The sequence below is a fragment of the Nannospalax galili genome, unplaced genomic scaffold (assembly GCF_000622305.1).
Source record: "Nannospalax galili isolate Female #2095 unplaced genomic scaffold, S.galili_v1.0 scaffold136, whole genome shotgun sequence".
NCBI lineage: Eukaryota > Metazoa > Chordata > Mammalia > Rodentia > Spalacidae > Nannospalax > Nannospalax galili.
Window position 1 is genome coordinate 452,220 of NW_008340872.1, and position 14,061 is coordinate 466,280.

Genomic DNA, 14,061 nt, shown 5'->3' on the forward strand with positions numbered 1-14,061 from the left:
TCATGTTTCCAGTAGTATGTTGGGTTACTGTCGGGAAGAGCTTTTATCTATCTGGCCAAGAACTCGACTGAAGGTATCGCCTGTCTGTCTTTGCTGTTTGTCAAGTAACTTTTAGTTATATTTATGTGTGCTCTTATAAATTATATTGGCCCCTTTAATCTTTGGTTATACTTCGCTTTTGGGTGTTTGAGGAAATACCATTGGACCACATAAACTGATTTTTTTTCACTCTTGAGGTCGTTTGAGGATCTGTACAGCCAATTTTGAAAGAGATATACCCTAGCTCAGAAAAATGTTATTGAATAGGTTAATGCTGTTGTAATGAAATGCTTCTTTTAATTAAAAAAATAAATAAATAAATAAAAATCTTTTAAAATAACAAAAGAAAAGATAGAAATAGTGAACAGCATCTTCTCTTCTGAAAGAGGGGGTGTGGTATTCTTTCCTGTTTGTTTTTGAGACAGTCTTTTGTAATTCAGGCTGGCTTTGAATTTACTCTGTACCTGAGGCTGGTCTTAGACTCTTGATCCTCCTGCCTCCACCTCCCAAGTGCTAGGATTACCAGCGTGCTCCACCATGCCCAGCAAATACGCTGTTCTTACGTAGCAGGGAAGTGAAGTACTACAGCAGTAAAACACGCAGCTGGAGGTGCGTGTGCCTCAGTCTCATTCTGCACCTTCCCCTTCCCCTGAAGAAGTAACTTGCCTCTGGGCAAGCCAGAGTGCAACCTTCCGCCTGACCATTCCTCAGCTGTGACTGTACAACTGATGAATCTTTAGGCTTCTGTTTCCCATCTAAAAGAAAGACCTTAAGTGTATAAATTTGTCTACCCTGGTGAGCGAGCACCTGGCCATGACGTTTACAGGTTGTAAATGTGCCTCTCAAGAGACCAGCAGTTTCCTGGCCAATGGGCTGTGATAACCTCCTATCTCCACCAAGCTTGACAGCCATCTGCTAAACCAAACTGCTCTCCCAATCCCAACCCCCATGCTGGGAGTTGAACCTAGGGCCTTGTGCATGCTAGGCGAGCACTCTGAGAGCCGCTTTCTGGCCCCAGCTAGTGGAGGAAGGGGGGGTACACGAGGGAGGCAGACATGACTGCTGCAGGGGCAGCGCACCGGTTCAATCCGCTCATTCCTCAGTGCCCCCTGCTCCTGGGGAGGATGAAGGGAGGCCTTGTCTCTCCTTGGTGGGGTTTGCTAGAGTTCCCTGACATGTGTGCCCTGGGTAGTCTAGACCTAACAATCAAGACTCTTGCCTGGCACTCACACTCCAAACACGAGCAGGTGAGACAGGCTGAGCAAGGCATACCTCTTCAAGACCAAAGGTTCTCTACCTATGCAGCACAGCGGACACGCCAGGTCTTAAGAGTCACTGTGTCATCTTCCTTTTGAGCAGGACAGGAAGAGGTGACGGTTACATCTAAAGATCAGCAAAAAGTTAAGACCAGATCTGACCAGTTCGGGTCTTCACAGGCCATAACCGTTTTCTTCCCATCTTAACATGTAGACAGGTGTGCACTTAGACTCAGAACACACACAATGACTTCGCTCTTTACTCTTCTAGAACTAATCAGCTGGCCAAAAAAGGGTCCAGAAGAGCACAACAAAGGAGACACGGGAGAAATCCTCGTCAGTGCTTAAAGAACAGTCTGAACAGTCCGGTTACAATCTTACCTTTTATATCGCATAGATGGACGTATCAAGAAAAACACCCTCAACTGTATCAATACTGTAAATTCTGTGCTCAGAAAAGGCTGGAAGGCGGTCTGTACATTGAGATAAACTTTCACATAATCCAAACAGGAAATGCCTCAGTACCTTGTTGAGCTTGCCAAGAGATGAGATGAGATCCGCCCATTCACTGGAAGACTCAAAGTTTCTCAAAGCCTTTTCAATTCCGGAGGAGTATGTTCGGTACCTGTAGTCACTCAGCAGCTCCTGCTCTTCTGGGTCCATCTTACATTCTCACAGGAAGGAAGCGCTAGAAAAGAATCCGAATCACAGTGAGGGAGCTGGTCAAGGACAGAAAGCCTTCCCGACCCATAGCACTACTGAGGCCTGTGTCCACACACACACTGTGCACAGGCTCACTAGGCAATCCAGTTCAAATATTTAGCAAGGCTTCTGGGCCAGGCACTATGGTAAATAAGAGAGAGTCCCGCCCTCATGGATTCAGAGGGAGACAAGTGCGCTGGACAGTCGGAGGCAAGGATGCTCCTTCCTCTGACAAAATTCATGCTAGGAGTGAAACTTCCAAGACTACACCGGCTGCCTTAAGGGCATGCTTGTGACTGAACGGTCCATTTAGCAATTCAATCCTCTGCAACTAAAGTAGGAGACTGGAAATATTCTCCAAGAAAACCAGGCGGTGGTGGGGAGGGCAGTGTAGTGGCTGAAATGGTTCAGTGGGAAGAAGTGCTGGGCAGGCCTGGCAACCTGCGTTCGATCCACGGAACCCACGTAAAGAGGGACGAAGAACGAACACTGACCCCACAAAGTGGTACCCTGACCTCTACAGGTGCACCGCAGCACCCGTGCTGTCACACACACATATAAATAATAATACATTTTAAAAAAAGAAAATCTGATAGGAAAAATAAAGTAAGAAAAAATAAAGATATGGGTTAGAATATAGCTCAGTGGTAGAGTGCACGTCCAGGATTCAGGAGACCCTATGTTCCAGCCCGAGCACTGTAAAAAATAAACCAACAATGAAAAACAAAGAAAGTAAGAATACATTAGGTGAAGAGACAAAGAAACAAAGTGCTGCTACATGGATGACCCTTGAAAATAAAGCTTAGGCCAGGCAAGGTGAGCATACCTGTAATCAGAGCACTAGGTGAGGCTGGAAGATCAAGAGTTCAAGGCCATCCTCAGCTACACAGTGAGTTCAAGGCCAGCCTAACAGACAAGAGACGCTGGAGTTGGGATGGGTGCGCATAGGGACAGAGCCAGAGAGCCAGACCCAGAGAAACAGAGATAGAGACAGACAGAGCCAGAGAGCCAGGAGGAGGAGAGAACATGAGATGCTGTGTGGTGGCAGCAGAAAGAGAAGAAAATCTATGCTTAGAGGAAGAGGCCAGGCAAGCAATACCATATATTATACAGCTCCATTTATAGGAAATATCCAAAACGGGCAAGTCTCTTGTGATGGTGAGCAGGTCAGTGGTTGCCTAGGGTGGACAAGAAGCAGGCCGTGAACGGGATCTTTTTGAGGTCATTGAGATATGGTTATCATGCCCAACTCCGTAGGTTTACTGAAAAGCACTGAATTAGATACCTGAATGCATTTTACATCCTGTAAGTTGTACCTCAAATAACACTGATTTTTTCCCCCTTTGGTCTCTTTGAGACAGGGTCTCCCTGTAGCCCCCACTGACCTGGAACTCACTATGGTGACCAGGCTGCCCTCGAACTCACAGAGATCCACCTGCCTCTACCTCCCAAGTGCTGGGATCAAAGGTGTGCTCCACTAGGACCAGCTCAACACTGATTTTTTTTTTAAACCCAGGCTCTGAATTCCATCCACTCAGCATGCTCCTCCCTCAGTTTTCCCTTTGAAGAAAGTGGCCCCCGCTATGGGTGGGACGTTCTGTTGTTCTGGACTCTTCCTTCCCTTCACCTGCAACACTCAAGCCCAGGCTCCTTCTCAAACACTTGTGATTTGCTTGCCCTTTATCCCTCTGCACTGCTGTGCAAGGCCCTTGTCCCCTCCAAGTTCTCATTCCTGTCCAATGTTTTCATGGAGCACTCCAAGAACTGTCTGAAAACATAAGTCAAAACAAACCACCGCCATGTGTAAAGCTCTCCCTACTAATAAATCCAAACACCTCCCTTGCCAGTCTACAAGGCTCCACCTACTTCACACCTGTCAAGGCACAGAGCCTTTGCATATGCTGGGCCTTTCAGCAAAAATATACTGTACTATGCAAGTCGTCCACAAAATTCATCCCTAGGAAGGCCTGTAAGCTTTTTTTTTTTTTTTTTTTTTTCTGAAATAACAGGTTTTATGTCTTATGAAACATTAAGGAAAAGATGGTAATTGGGTAGTGGTTTTATTTAGCCAAGTCAAGTCTATGAAGTTGGTATGGCTGGGCTTTTTTTCTCCCTCTAGAAAATTTCCAGTCTGAAATCCAGCATAACTGCAGCCCTAAAATAGTCCATGTAGGGCTGTTTATTAAGTGTCCTGGCACTGGGGAAAGAAACTTGAATAGGATAGGGTTTCAAGAGAAAATACATATATAACTTCAACCTCATGGTGGGCTGAAGTAACAGAGTCTGGGCTGGGGACAGCTCAGACCCGAGTTCAATACCCACAACTCATGTGAAAAAGTCAAATGAGGGCTAGAAAGACGGCTCAATGGTTAAGCGCACTTGCTGCTTTTGCAGAGGACCCAGGTTCCAAGACCCACATGGCAGCTAACAACCATTTGCAACTGGAGTTCCAGATCTGATGTCCTCTTCCAGCCTCTAAGGGCATTGCACACACAGGTACACTTACATGCAGGCAAAATACCCATACATATAAAAAAACAAAAAAAGCCAAGTGGTGTTCACTTATAATCCTATTCCGGGGAGGAACAGACAGGTAGATCCCTGGTGCTGGATGACTGGTCAGCCAGGGTAACCTAATCACTGAACTCCAGGCTAAAGGATAGACTTTGCCTTAAAATAAAATGGTGTTCCTGAGAAATGACACCCAAAGTTGGCCTACACACACACACACACACACACACACACACACACACACACTCACACACACACAAAATGGCACGGTCTGATTCCGACAAGAACAGAGGAAGACCAGCTAGCAGCATAGAGTCCTCAAAGTCCACAGGTGTGGACTCCTGTTACCAGGAAGGGAGCTGCATCACTGATAAGCTGCGTGTTCGGGAGGTGGGGAATCAGGGTGCCCAGCTGCTCTTGGCAAGGAGGACCTCAGTCAGGTAGGAGCTGGTGCAGTTCAGCATTAGATCTGCTGCTGGAAGAAAGTGCTATTTGGTGTGCCTAAATAGTACAGGTGAGCAGCTTAAAAATTAGTCATTCAAGCAAACACCTTTATTTCAAAATACGGGGTGTTGTGTACTGTGATATTATACAGTCCCTGCGTCAGCCTGGCTCATCTATCATTTATGCATGCACTTATCTCACAAAACACAGGAGTCCCATGAGGGGTGTTACTGTCCCAAGATGAGAACACTGGGAAGCCAGTCTTTCATAAAACTGTTGGCCAGCAGTTGCTATAAGTAGGAGTCCAGGAGCTAGAGAGATGGCTCAGCAGTTAAGAGCACTATGTGCTCTTGCAGAAGACCTGGGTTTGATTCCCAGCACCCATATGGTGGCTAACAACCCTCCATAGTGCCAGTTCCAGGGGGATCTGACACCCTCTTCTGACCTCCACAGGCGCTGCACGACATGAGTGCACTTACACACGTATAAGCAATACACTCATACACATAACATAAAAATAAGTAGGATTCCATCCAGTTCAGCTCAGGGAAATACTGTTATGCAAGTGCCAAAATGACTAGGTCAGCCCTTACATAGGCCATTTGTAATGATGTTGCAGGCTATCCTGGACACCTTCCTGAAATTCAACAGTTCAGTAAACTGGTAACAAATAGGCTACCCACAATTACACACAAAGGAGCAGTCATGTGAACACGTGGGCCTGACTGGGATACGTTCACCTTAAAACAGAAAATGCCAGTGGGAACTCCCTCACCTTATCCATTCTTAATTTCTCAGCAAAACAAGCTCAAGTAGAAAACCATCTGCTAGACCCAGTGTGTTGTAAATACGCTTACACGCAGGAAGGAGTTGAACGCAGATGAAGACAGTACACACTGACCAGAAGCAGCTGCCCATTTACCCGTGGGTAACAACCCTGCGTCCCAGCACGTAACCCCCTCAGCTGGCCCACTTTTGAATGCTGTCTTTCAGAGTGACGATTTAATTGTACTATAAGACACCTCACAGGAACAGGCTGTTGAGAGTGGGGGGTGTCTTCCAACACCTTACCAAAACCCTGGAAAGGTTTCCCTGAGCCAGGAGCCGCTGTCACCAAGGGGTGAGTCTCGTCTGCTGCTGCAAATCCTGCAGGGTGCAGGACGAGGTGGACTGAAGGACGCGCACGGAGGCTCGGGTCCCGTCCAGGGCACAGGCTAGGAGGCGGGAGGAGCTGCAAGCGCAGAGCCCCGGAGCCTAAGCCTTTCGCCAATCTGACCAGGCGAACAAAGGAAGAGCTCCCAGAGCCAGGCGTGGGGCGGGGGTGACCCGCCTGACCTCCACCTGCCGGTCCGAGGCCCAGGTAGTGCCCGCTCATCCCCGGCCAGGCCGCCCCAGCCCGGGGCCCAGGAGGGAAGCCCACGCGCGGCCCTGGCCGCACTGCAGCAGCGCGCGCCGCGGTTTCCGGCCGCGCGGAGCCACCTGCAGCCCGGGCGGCCCCGCCGAACCCTCTGCATCTGGGGAGCGCGTCCGCGCCGCCGCACTGGTCCCAGGCCCGCGGGGAGGCGCCGCCCGGTGCCCCGGCTTCCCCGGCAGCCGAGGGCGGGATCGCCGTACGGGGCGGGCGAGACTTACCGGCGGCGGCGGCAGTGGCGGCCCTCAGCGGCGGGCGCGTGGCGGAACCGGTCGGGTCCGGAGACAGCGACCGAGCCAGTCGAGAACGCGGATAACGCGGAGGAAGCTCAGAGCTTAACCCCAACTGCCGGGGCTCTGGGGGCGAGGCGGCCTGGGGGCGGGGAGTTGGGCGTGGTCTAGGCACCTGGGGCGGGGTCTTGGAAGGTGGGTGGGGCCTCTGTGGGTCGGGGCCGGGCCGAACCCTCGGCGCGTGGGGGCGGAGCTTTGGCCTCTGATGGGTGGAACCTCTGTGGGGAAGGCCTGGCTGGGCCCTTGGCATGTTGGGGCGGGGTGAAGGGCGTGGCCTTGGCCTTGGGTGGGTGGGGCTCCTTGGGGCGGGGCCTCAACAAGCTGGGCTGCTCGCGGCCAGGTCTAAGCCCAGAAAGGAAGAGAGTCTTGTAGTGTTTCCCTGCTGCCCGCACAGATAGTGCCTCCTGGCTTCGCACAAACGAACTAGGTGGCGTCCGCCCCTCATTTGGACTTCCCAGACACAACCAGAGTATAGGGGACATCTGTCAGCGCCTGCCCAAAGTCGTCCACCCGTGCTACCGCCCTCCTCTGGTTTGCATCTGGACCACACCCAAACCCTCTAGCCTGGGGAGGAGGCAGAAATAATTCCTTCCAGGCTCCGGGCCCGGAAGGCTCAGGGACTCCGTTGAAGGCGCCTCTGGGCCCTCGATGGCAGCGGAGGTGAGTTCCTTACTGAATAAGGAAGAGGATTTTGCGTCACCTCTAGAAACATTAGTATTTCCAGACCACCTATCATGGCTTGACAGCTGCTTTGCAAGAAGTCCAGTGGGACTGGAAGCGAGCAGCGCTCACTCGAATTTTGACACTGTCTTAATGACCCCAGCTCCAGCAACCAAAACAGTGCCACCTGTTGATTAAGGTTGCATTTCAGTGGTGGCATCTGGAAGATCTAGTCTGGGGATCGCGAAGCCCTCGCAGTCCATGAAAGGGTTTAGAGGGGGCTGTTCGGGTCTTTTTGTTAGTTGTGCAGAACGCTCTGTGAATATATGTGTTTCTGGGGAAAAGGTGTTTAGTTTGTATCAAATTTCAAAGTGACTATATCTAGGCCAGCAAGATGGCTCAGTGGGTAAAGGGGACTGTTGCCAAGGCTGACTACCTGAGTTCGACCCCAGGTTCCCATAAAATAGGAGGCAAAAACTGACTCCTGCAAGTTGTCCTCTGACCTCCACATGCACACCATTACACGGGTGCACACATATACATAAACACACACACCATTACATGGTTGCACACATACACCTAAACACACACCATTACACGGGTGAACACGTACACATAAACACACACACCATTACACGGGTGCACACATACACATAAACACACACCATTACACGGGTGCACACATACACATAAACACACACACCATTACACGGGTGCACACATACACACAAACACACACACCATTACACAGGTGCACACGTACACATAAACACACACCATTACACGGGTGCACACATACACATAAACACACACACCATTACACGGGTGCACACATACACATAAACTCACACACCATTACACGGGTGCACACATACACATAAACTCACCATTACACGGGTGCACACATACACATAAACACACACCATTACACGGGTGCACACATACACATAAACACACACACCATTACACGGGTGCACACATACACATAAACACACACACACAAAGTGCTTAAAAATGGATTATACCTGTGATGATTTGTTTTAATGTAAACTTGCCACAAATTAAAATCACTAAGTAGGGAGCCTCACCTGAGGGATTCTACAATTGATGTACAAAGACCCATCGCAAATGTGGACACAACCTTCATGGCAGAAGGAAAGTTATTCACCTTTTGCTGGCTTGGCCTTCCCTCCTGTCTGGGAGGTGATTTGCTCTGTCTTGCTGTGGATGATTCTTCTGCTGACACCAGAGCCAGCATTTCCAGGCTTCCATCGTTGACTGAGGACCAGCGGCTCCCCGGGAACCCTCCAGAAGTTGTGTTAATGGTCTGGGATGCTTTTATTCCATCAATTTAGCAGTTACCAAGTGCCCCAGATGTAAATCCTCCAGAGATCAGTTTTCTGATTGGTCTTAGAATAGAAGAGGGGGAAAAGCAATGGGTTGAGCTGTGGGCAGCAGGGAAATTTTACTTTCAGGGAAATCCATCTTCTAATGAAGATTTGATAAACTCTGATCTTACAAAGATGACAAAATGTCAGAACATCAGTTGGCAAAACAAAACAAAAACAACCTTTCTTGAGGTTCTTCAAGGCTTAACTAATGCACTGCACTGAACAGAAAGAATTGCTTTAACTCAGTGAAAAGGAAGCCAACCCATTTGTGTCAAAGCTACCACATACAAATTTGTCGTAATACAGTTATATAAAATCATCTACATGTTTTGTATTTATATGCCACTCTGGGTAGACAAGCGTTAAAGGCTGCTCATTTCAAAGATTGTAAATTTTTTAAAGAGCAATTCTGTTTATAAACAAGATTGACAATAAATGAACAATATCAAGAACTGAACGGGGCCGGGGGGGGGGGATCTAGGAGCCCAGTTGAGGCTGAGGCAGGATGATCTCAAGTCTGATACCAACCTGAACTATATAATGAGACCCTGTCTCAAATAAAAACAAAATAAACAAACAAACAAAAAACTGGGCCAAAAGAGATGGAACTTGCCTAGCATGAGCAAAACCCCGGGTTCAATTCCTATTATGGCCACAAATAAATATTTTCCGAGGTCAGGTTGTATTGTCATCACACTTTAAAGTCTATTTCCCTACCTGTTTAAGATCTGCAAATACAGAAGTTTCTTTGCATGATGGGTCAAACTATTAGGGCACTTCTGAGATGTAAATCCTTTTGACTGCAAGCAACAATTACCCAATTCAACCTCGTTAATTAAGAGAAATGTCAAGCCCGTCAGGGTGTTGAGGCATATCCTAGAACCTGTGCTTTCAGGAACTGTTTGAGGCCGAGAAGGGCTGCTGTGGGAAGGGGGTTTGTCCTCAGGCCACTCTGTAAATGCTCCCTGGAAGGCTGTTCTTTCTTTCTCTGACTTGTGCCCTGGCTCCATCTGCTCGTCTGATCACCATGGTTGGGATGTGGCAACTCACAGTATCAGCCCTAATCCAGTTCTGTTGGTCCTGCTTTAGAGGAAGGACCTATGGTTAGAGCAGTCAACAGAGGCCAACAGGGCAGTTGCCTACATCTGTTGCAGCTCAAACGCAAAGAAACAGAGGAGATAGCACATTCAGCGAGGGCCTGTGGTATGTCAGCAGTTGACAACGGTCTTCTAAGTGAGCTACTCACTGCTCCAGATGTGAAGGTGGGATTGGCTGGTGACAAAAGAGGAAGAAGAAAGACAAGGGCCTCTGGCAATGGACTTGTCCACTTCCTGTCTGTGCTCAGGCCAAGGCTGCAATGCTCTGTGGTTCCTCAGTGTTCACCCACTAGCCGCAGAACACTGAGGCTGACTGTACGGGTGGGGTGGAGTGGGGGTGGGTGAAAGCTATTCAGAAACTTACTGAGATCATTTAAATGTAAGAGCTGCAGTCTGGCTGAGAGGATATTGGATTTAGTCCCTGACAGAAAAGCAGACTGAAAGGAAGTTGAATGCATTCTGGATGCATTAGCTGGAGGAAGAAATAAGGAGGGGTTGAGACAGTTAAACTGACACTGAGATGCTGGAACGTCAAGAAAAACAAACACCCAGATCATGGGCTATAACATCAATCACAGGGCCACCCTGTTCAGTCCTGCCCCCTTCCCCCCAGTAAATGAAACCTCAAGAAGATTTCTTATGGGAACACAGCATTGCCCTTTATTTCTGAAATGAGATATCAGGTGATAGTATGTGATGGTTGGGGTCATGATACTCAAGTCAACCTGGTGGCACAGGCCTGTAAACCCAGAGACTTGGGAGGCTGAGATGGATTCCAGACTCAAGGTCTGTGTGAGCTACAGAAGTCATCGAAGGCTAGCCTTGGCAACCTAGTGAGTACCTGTCTCAAAAATGAAAAGTGAAAAGTAAACTTGGATGTAGTCCAGTAGTAGAGTGCTTACCTGGCATGCAAAAAGTCCTAGGGACATTTCTTAGATCAATCAATTAATCGATTGATTGATAGATGTATCTATCATCTATCCATCCATCCATATCCACCTATCCATCTACCCACCCACCTATCCATCCATACATCTATCCATCCACCCATCCATCCATCCACCCATCCACCTATCCATCCACCCAGCCACCTACCCATCCACTCACCCACCCATCCGTCTACTCACCCACCCCCACCTATCCATCCACCCATCTACCACCCACTCATCCACCCATCTACCACCCATCCACCACCCATCCATCCATCCATCCATCCATCCATCCATCCATCCATCCAGAGCTGGTGCTTCTCTCTGAGAAGAGCTACCATAAATGTGATAACCTTTGGGGAAGTTGCAGTTTTCCCCTTTTGTTCTCTTATTTGGTGAGTCTTTCTTAAGTCTTGACTCTCTTATGAATTTGGCAAGAATTTTTCTTCCCTTTTATACCATCCTTTGGTCTCTAAGTCTTTTCCTAAGGGCATAACCAAACTCAGGCAATCTGGTTGCAAAACTAATTCCATATGAAAGCAGTGAGACTCACCTGTTGTCACAGACTATAAAAAAGGAGACTGGAGAGATGGCTCAGCAATTGTTCTTGCAGAAGACCTGGGTTCAAATCCCAGTACCCACATGGCACCTAACAACTGTGTATAATTTCAGTTACAGGGGATCTGATGCACTCGTCTGTCCTCCATGGGTACTGCATGACACAGGTGCACTTACACTTGCAGGCATAACACTTATACACATAAATAAAAGTAAATTAAAAAAAAAAAAGACTGTAAAAGCGACTCTAAAAGTCATCCAAATAAGCCACCCTGCCTTGAAGCTCAGAGATGTATGTGAACAGGTAAAGAAGACATCTGCATGTGTCCTAGTAGAGGGACCATCTAGAAAAAGTTCTCAAAACCACCAGGAGTGGTGGTACACACCTGTAATCCCTGCACTTGGCAGGTAGAGGCAGAAAGATCCATGAATTCCTGGCTAGCCTGGGTTACATAAGAGACACTGTCTCAAGAAATGAAACAAAGCAAAACAAAGTTTCTGAAGCCTGAGCAAAATGAGAAGGCGACCAGGGCAACCTCACAACTATTCTGGCAAAGAGTGCAGAATGTAAAACCCAAGTTAAAAACAGTATAAAGAAAATCACATCCCAACCACAAAGACCCTGCTCCTGAGTCCACCAGTCCCTACTGCTTAAGTAAAATGCATGGGAAGTCATTAATTTAGACTGAACTTCACACTGAGCCCAAAAGACCAAACCAAAATGGAGTTACTCATAAGCTTCCACACAACAGTGCCAAAAGTAATTTATGTGACCTAACCAAGAAGTCCAAAGAGGTGCTGGGGATGCAGTTTAGTTGATAGATTGCTAACCTAGCATGCACATTCCCCTGGGTACATTCCTTAGTACTACATAAACTTGGCATGGTGGTGGACACCTACAATCCTAGCACTTGGGAGCTGGAGACAGAGGGGTCAGAAGTTCAAGGTCATCCTCAGCCACATAGTGTAAGGCTAGGCTGGGTTACATAAGACCCTATCTCAAAATTAATTAATGGGGCTAGAGAGATAGGTCGGCAGGCAAGCATGCTTGCTGTTCTTGCAGAGAATTGGAGCCTGGTTCCCAGCATTTACATTGGGCTGCTCACAACCATCTGTAACTCCAGCTCCAGGGGATTCAACACTCTCTTCTGACTTCTGTTGATACCCACACACATGTGGCATACACACACACACACACACACACACACACATACCCATAAATAAAAATAAATCTTTAAAAAATAAACCAGGAGACGCCTTTAATCCCAGCACTTGGGAGGCAGAGGCAGGCGGATCTCTGTGAGTTCAAGGCCAGCCTGGTCTACATAGTGAGTTCCAGGCCAGCTGGGACTACAGGGAAACCCTGTCTCAAAAAGACAAAAAAAAAATAAAATAAAAATAAACCAGGAGAGAGATGATAGTCACATCCCCCAAACAACCCAGATAAAGCTGGTGTGAGGAAATTTTCTGTTTTAACCTTTCTGAGAAAGTTAACTTTGAAGATAGTTTTAAGAAAAAGAAACATAAATGGCCAACAACTATTTTTAAAAGTGTTCAGTGTCCCTAATCATCAAGGAAATGCAAATTAAAACTACTTTAGATACTACCTTACCCTAGTCAGAATGGCTGTCGTCAAGAAATCCAACAACCATCATTGGAGAGGATGTGGAGAAAGAGGAACCCTCATATACTGCTGTGGGAGTGCAAATTAGTACAGCCATTATGGAAATCAGTTTGGAGGTTCCTCAAAAAATTAAAAATAGAGCTACCATGTGGCCAAACTATCTCATTCTTGGGCATATACCCAGAGAACTCCTTACCTTACTATAGAGATATTTTCACAGTCATGTTTATTGCTGCTCTCTTCACTATAGCAGGGAAATGGAAGCAACCTAGTTGTTTATCAATAGATGGATAATTAAAATCTGGTTTTATATAAATGCATATATGTACATATACATATGACTATTATTCAGATCTAAATAATGATGAAATAAAAAATTTAGAGCAAAATGGATAGACCTAGAATGTATAATATTCTATAATTTAACAGGTCACCCAGTCACAGAAAGTAAAATACCATGTTTTCCCTGGTATGCACTTCCTGGCTTATAATGCATCTGCATACATAAACAAATGTATGTGTGGGTATAGTATAATATTTAGAATCAATCACAACAAAGGGTAATCTGTGAAAAATAGGAGTACAATTTTGTCTTTTTTTTCCATTCAACTTTCTGTGTATTGAAGTAACAGGAACCAGTTCTGCATTCCACGAGAGTCCAGGAAGTGTTGTCCCTTTGTGGCAGTGGCTATGAGAGTAGGGATTCCTTTTTCGATTCCATAGACCAATAGTGCAATGAGAGTTGGAGACGACTGGACAGTGATTTGTTGGATGTGCTGAATGAGATGATACCATTATTGTTCTTGGTAATTGATTTTTATTTTGCTATAACTTTTCTAATTTTCTTTTTGTTTTGCTTTGTTTTGATTTTTTGAGTCAGGTCTCCCTGTAGCCCCAGCTGGCCTGGAACTCACTATGTAGACCAGGCTGGCCTCTCTCTCACAGATATCCACCTGCCTCTGCCTCCTGAGTGCTGGGATTAAGGGTGTGTACCACCATGCCCAGCAACTTTTCTAATAGAACTTAAAGAAAAATAAAATAACTTTGAAATCGCCCACCTTTTCTCCCCCATTTCTTTTTTCCTCACTCTTTCCCAGCTACAAACTCACCTCTTTGTTCAGCTCATCAGGAGACATATTCTATTTTATA

The 14,061-nt window shown here is 46.9% G+C and overlaps 1 protein-coding gene across 7 annotated transcripts in view; it reads right to left on the reverse strand.

Annotated features, from left to right (window-relative positions):
• Positions 1-6,723, reverse strand: part of Dop1b (DOP1 leucine zipper like protein B) — a 126,254-nt gene extending 119,531 nt beyond the window's left edge. For 4 of the 7 annotated variants that reach the window (XM_029564873.1, XM_029564872.1, XM_029564871.1 and 1 more), the window contains exons 1-3: positions 6,585-6,723; positions 2,268-2,270; positions 1,821-1,983 (exon numbers count right to left, since the gene is read on the reverse strand). In XM_029564873.1, the coding sequence (XP_029420733.1) occupies positions 1,821-1,958 (138 nt within the window). In that variant the 5' untranslated portion in view covers positions 1,959-1,983; positions 2,268-2,270; positions 6,585-6,723. Of the gene's footprint in view, positions 1-1,676; positions 1,792-1,820; positions 1,984-2,267; positions 2,271-6,023; positions 6,235-6,584 lie in introns of those variants that run through there. The other 3 variants (XM_029564869.1, XM_029564870.1, XM_029564874.1) reach the window with 3 other exon arrangements.
• Between the last annotated feature and the right edge of the window lie 7,338 nt (positions 6,724-14,061).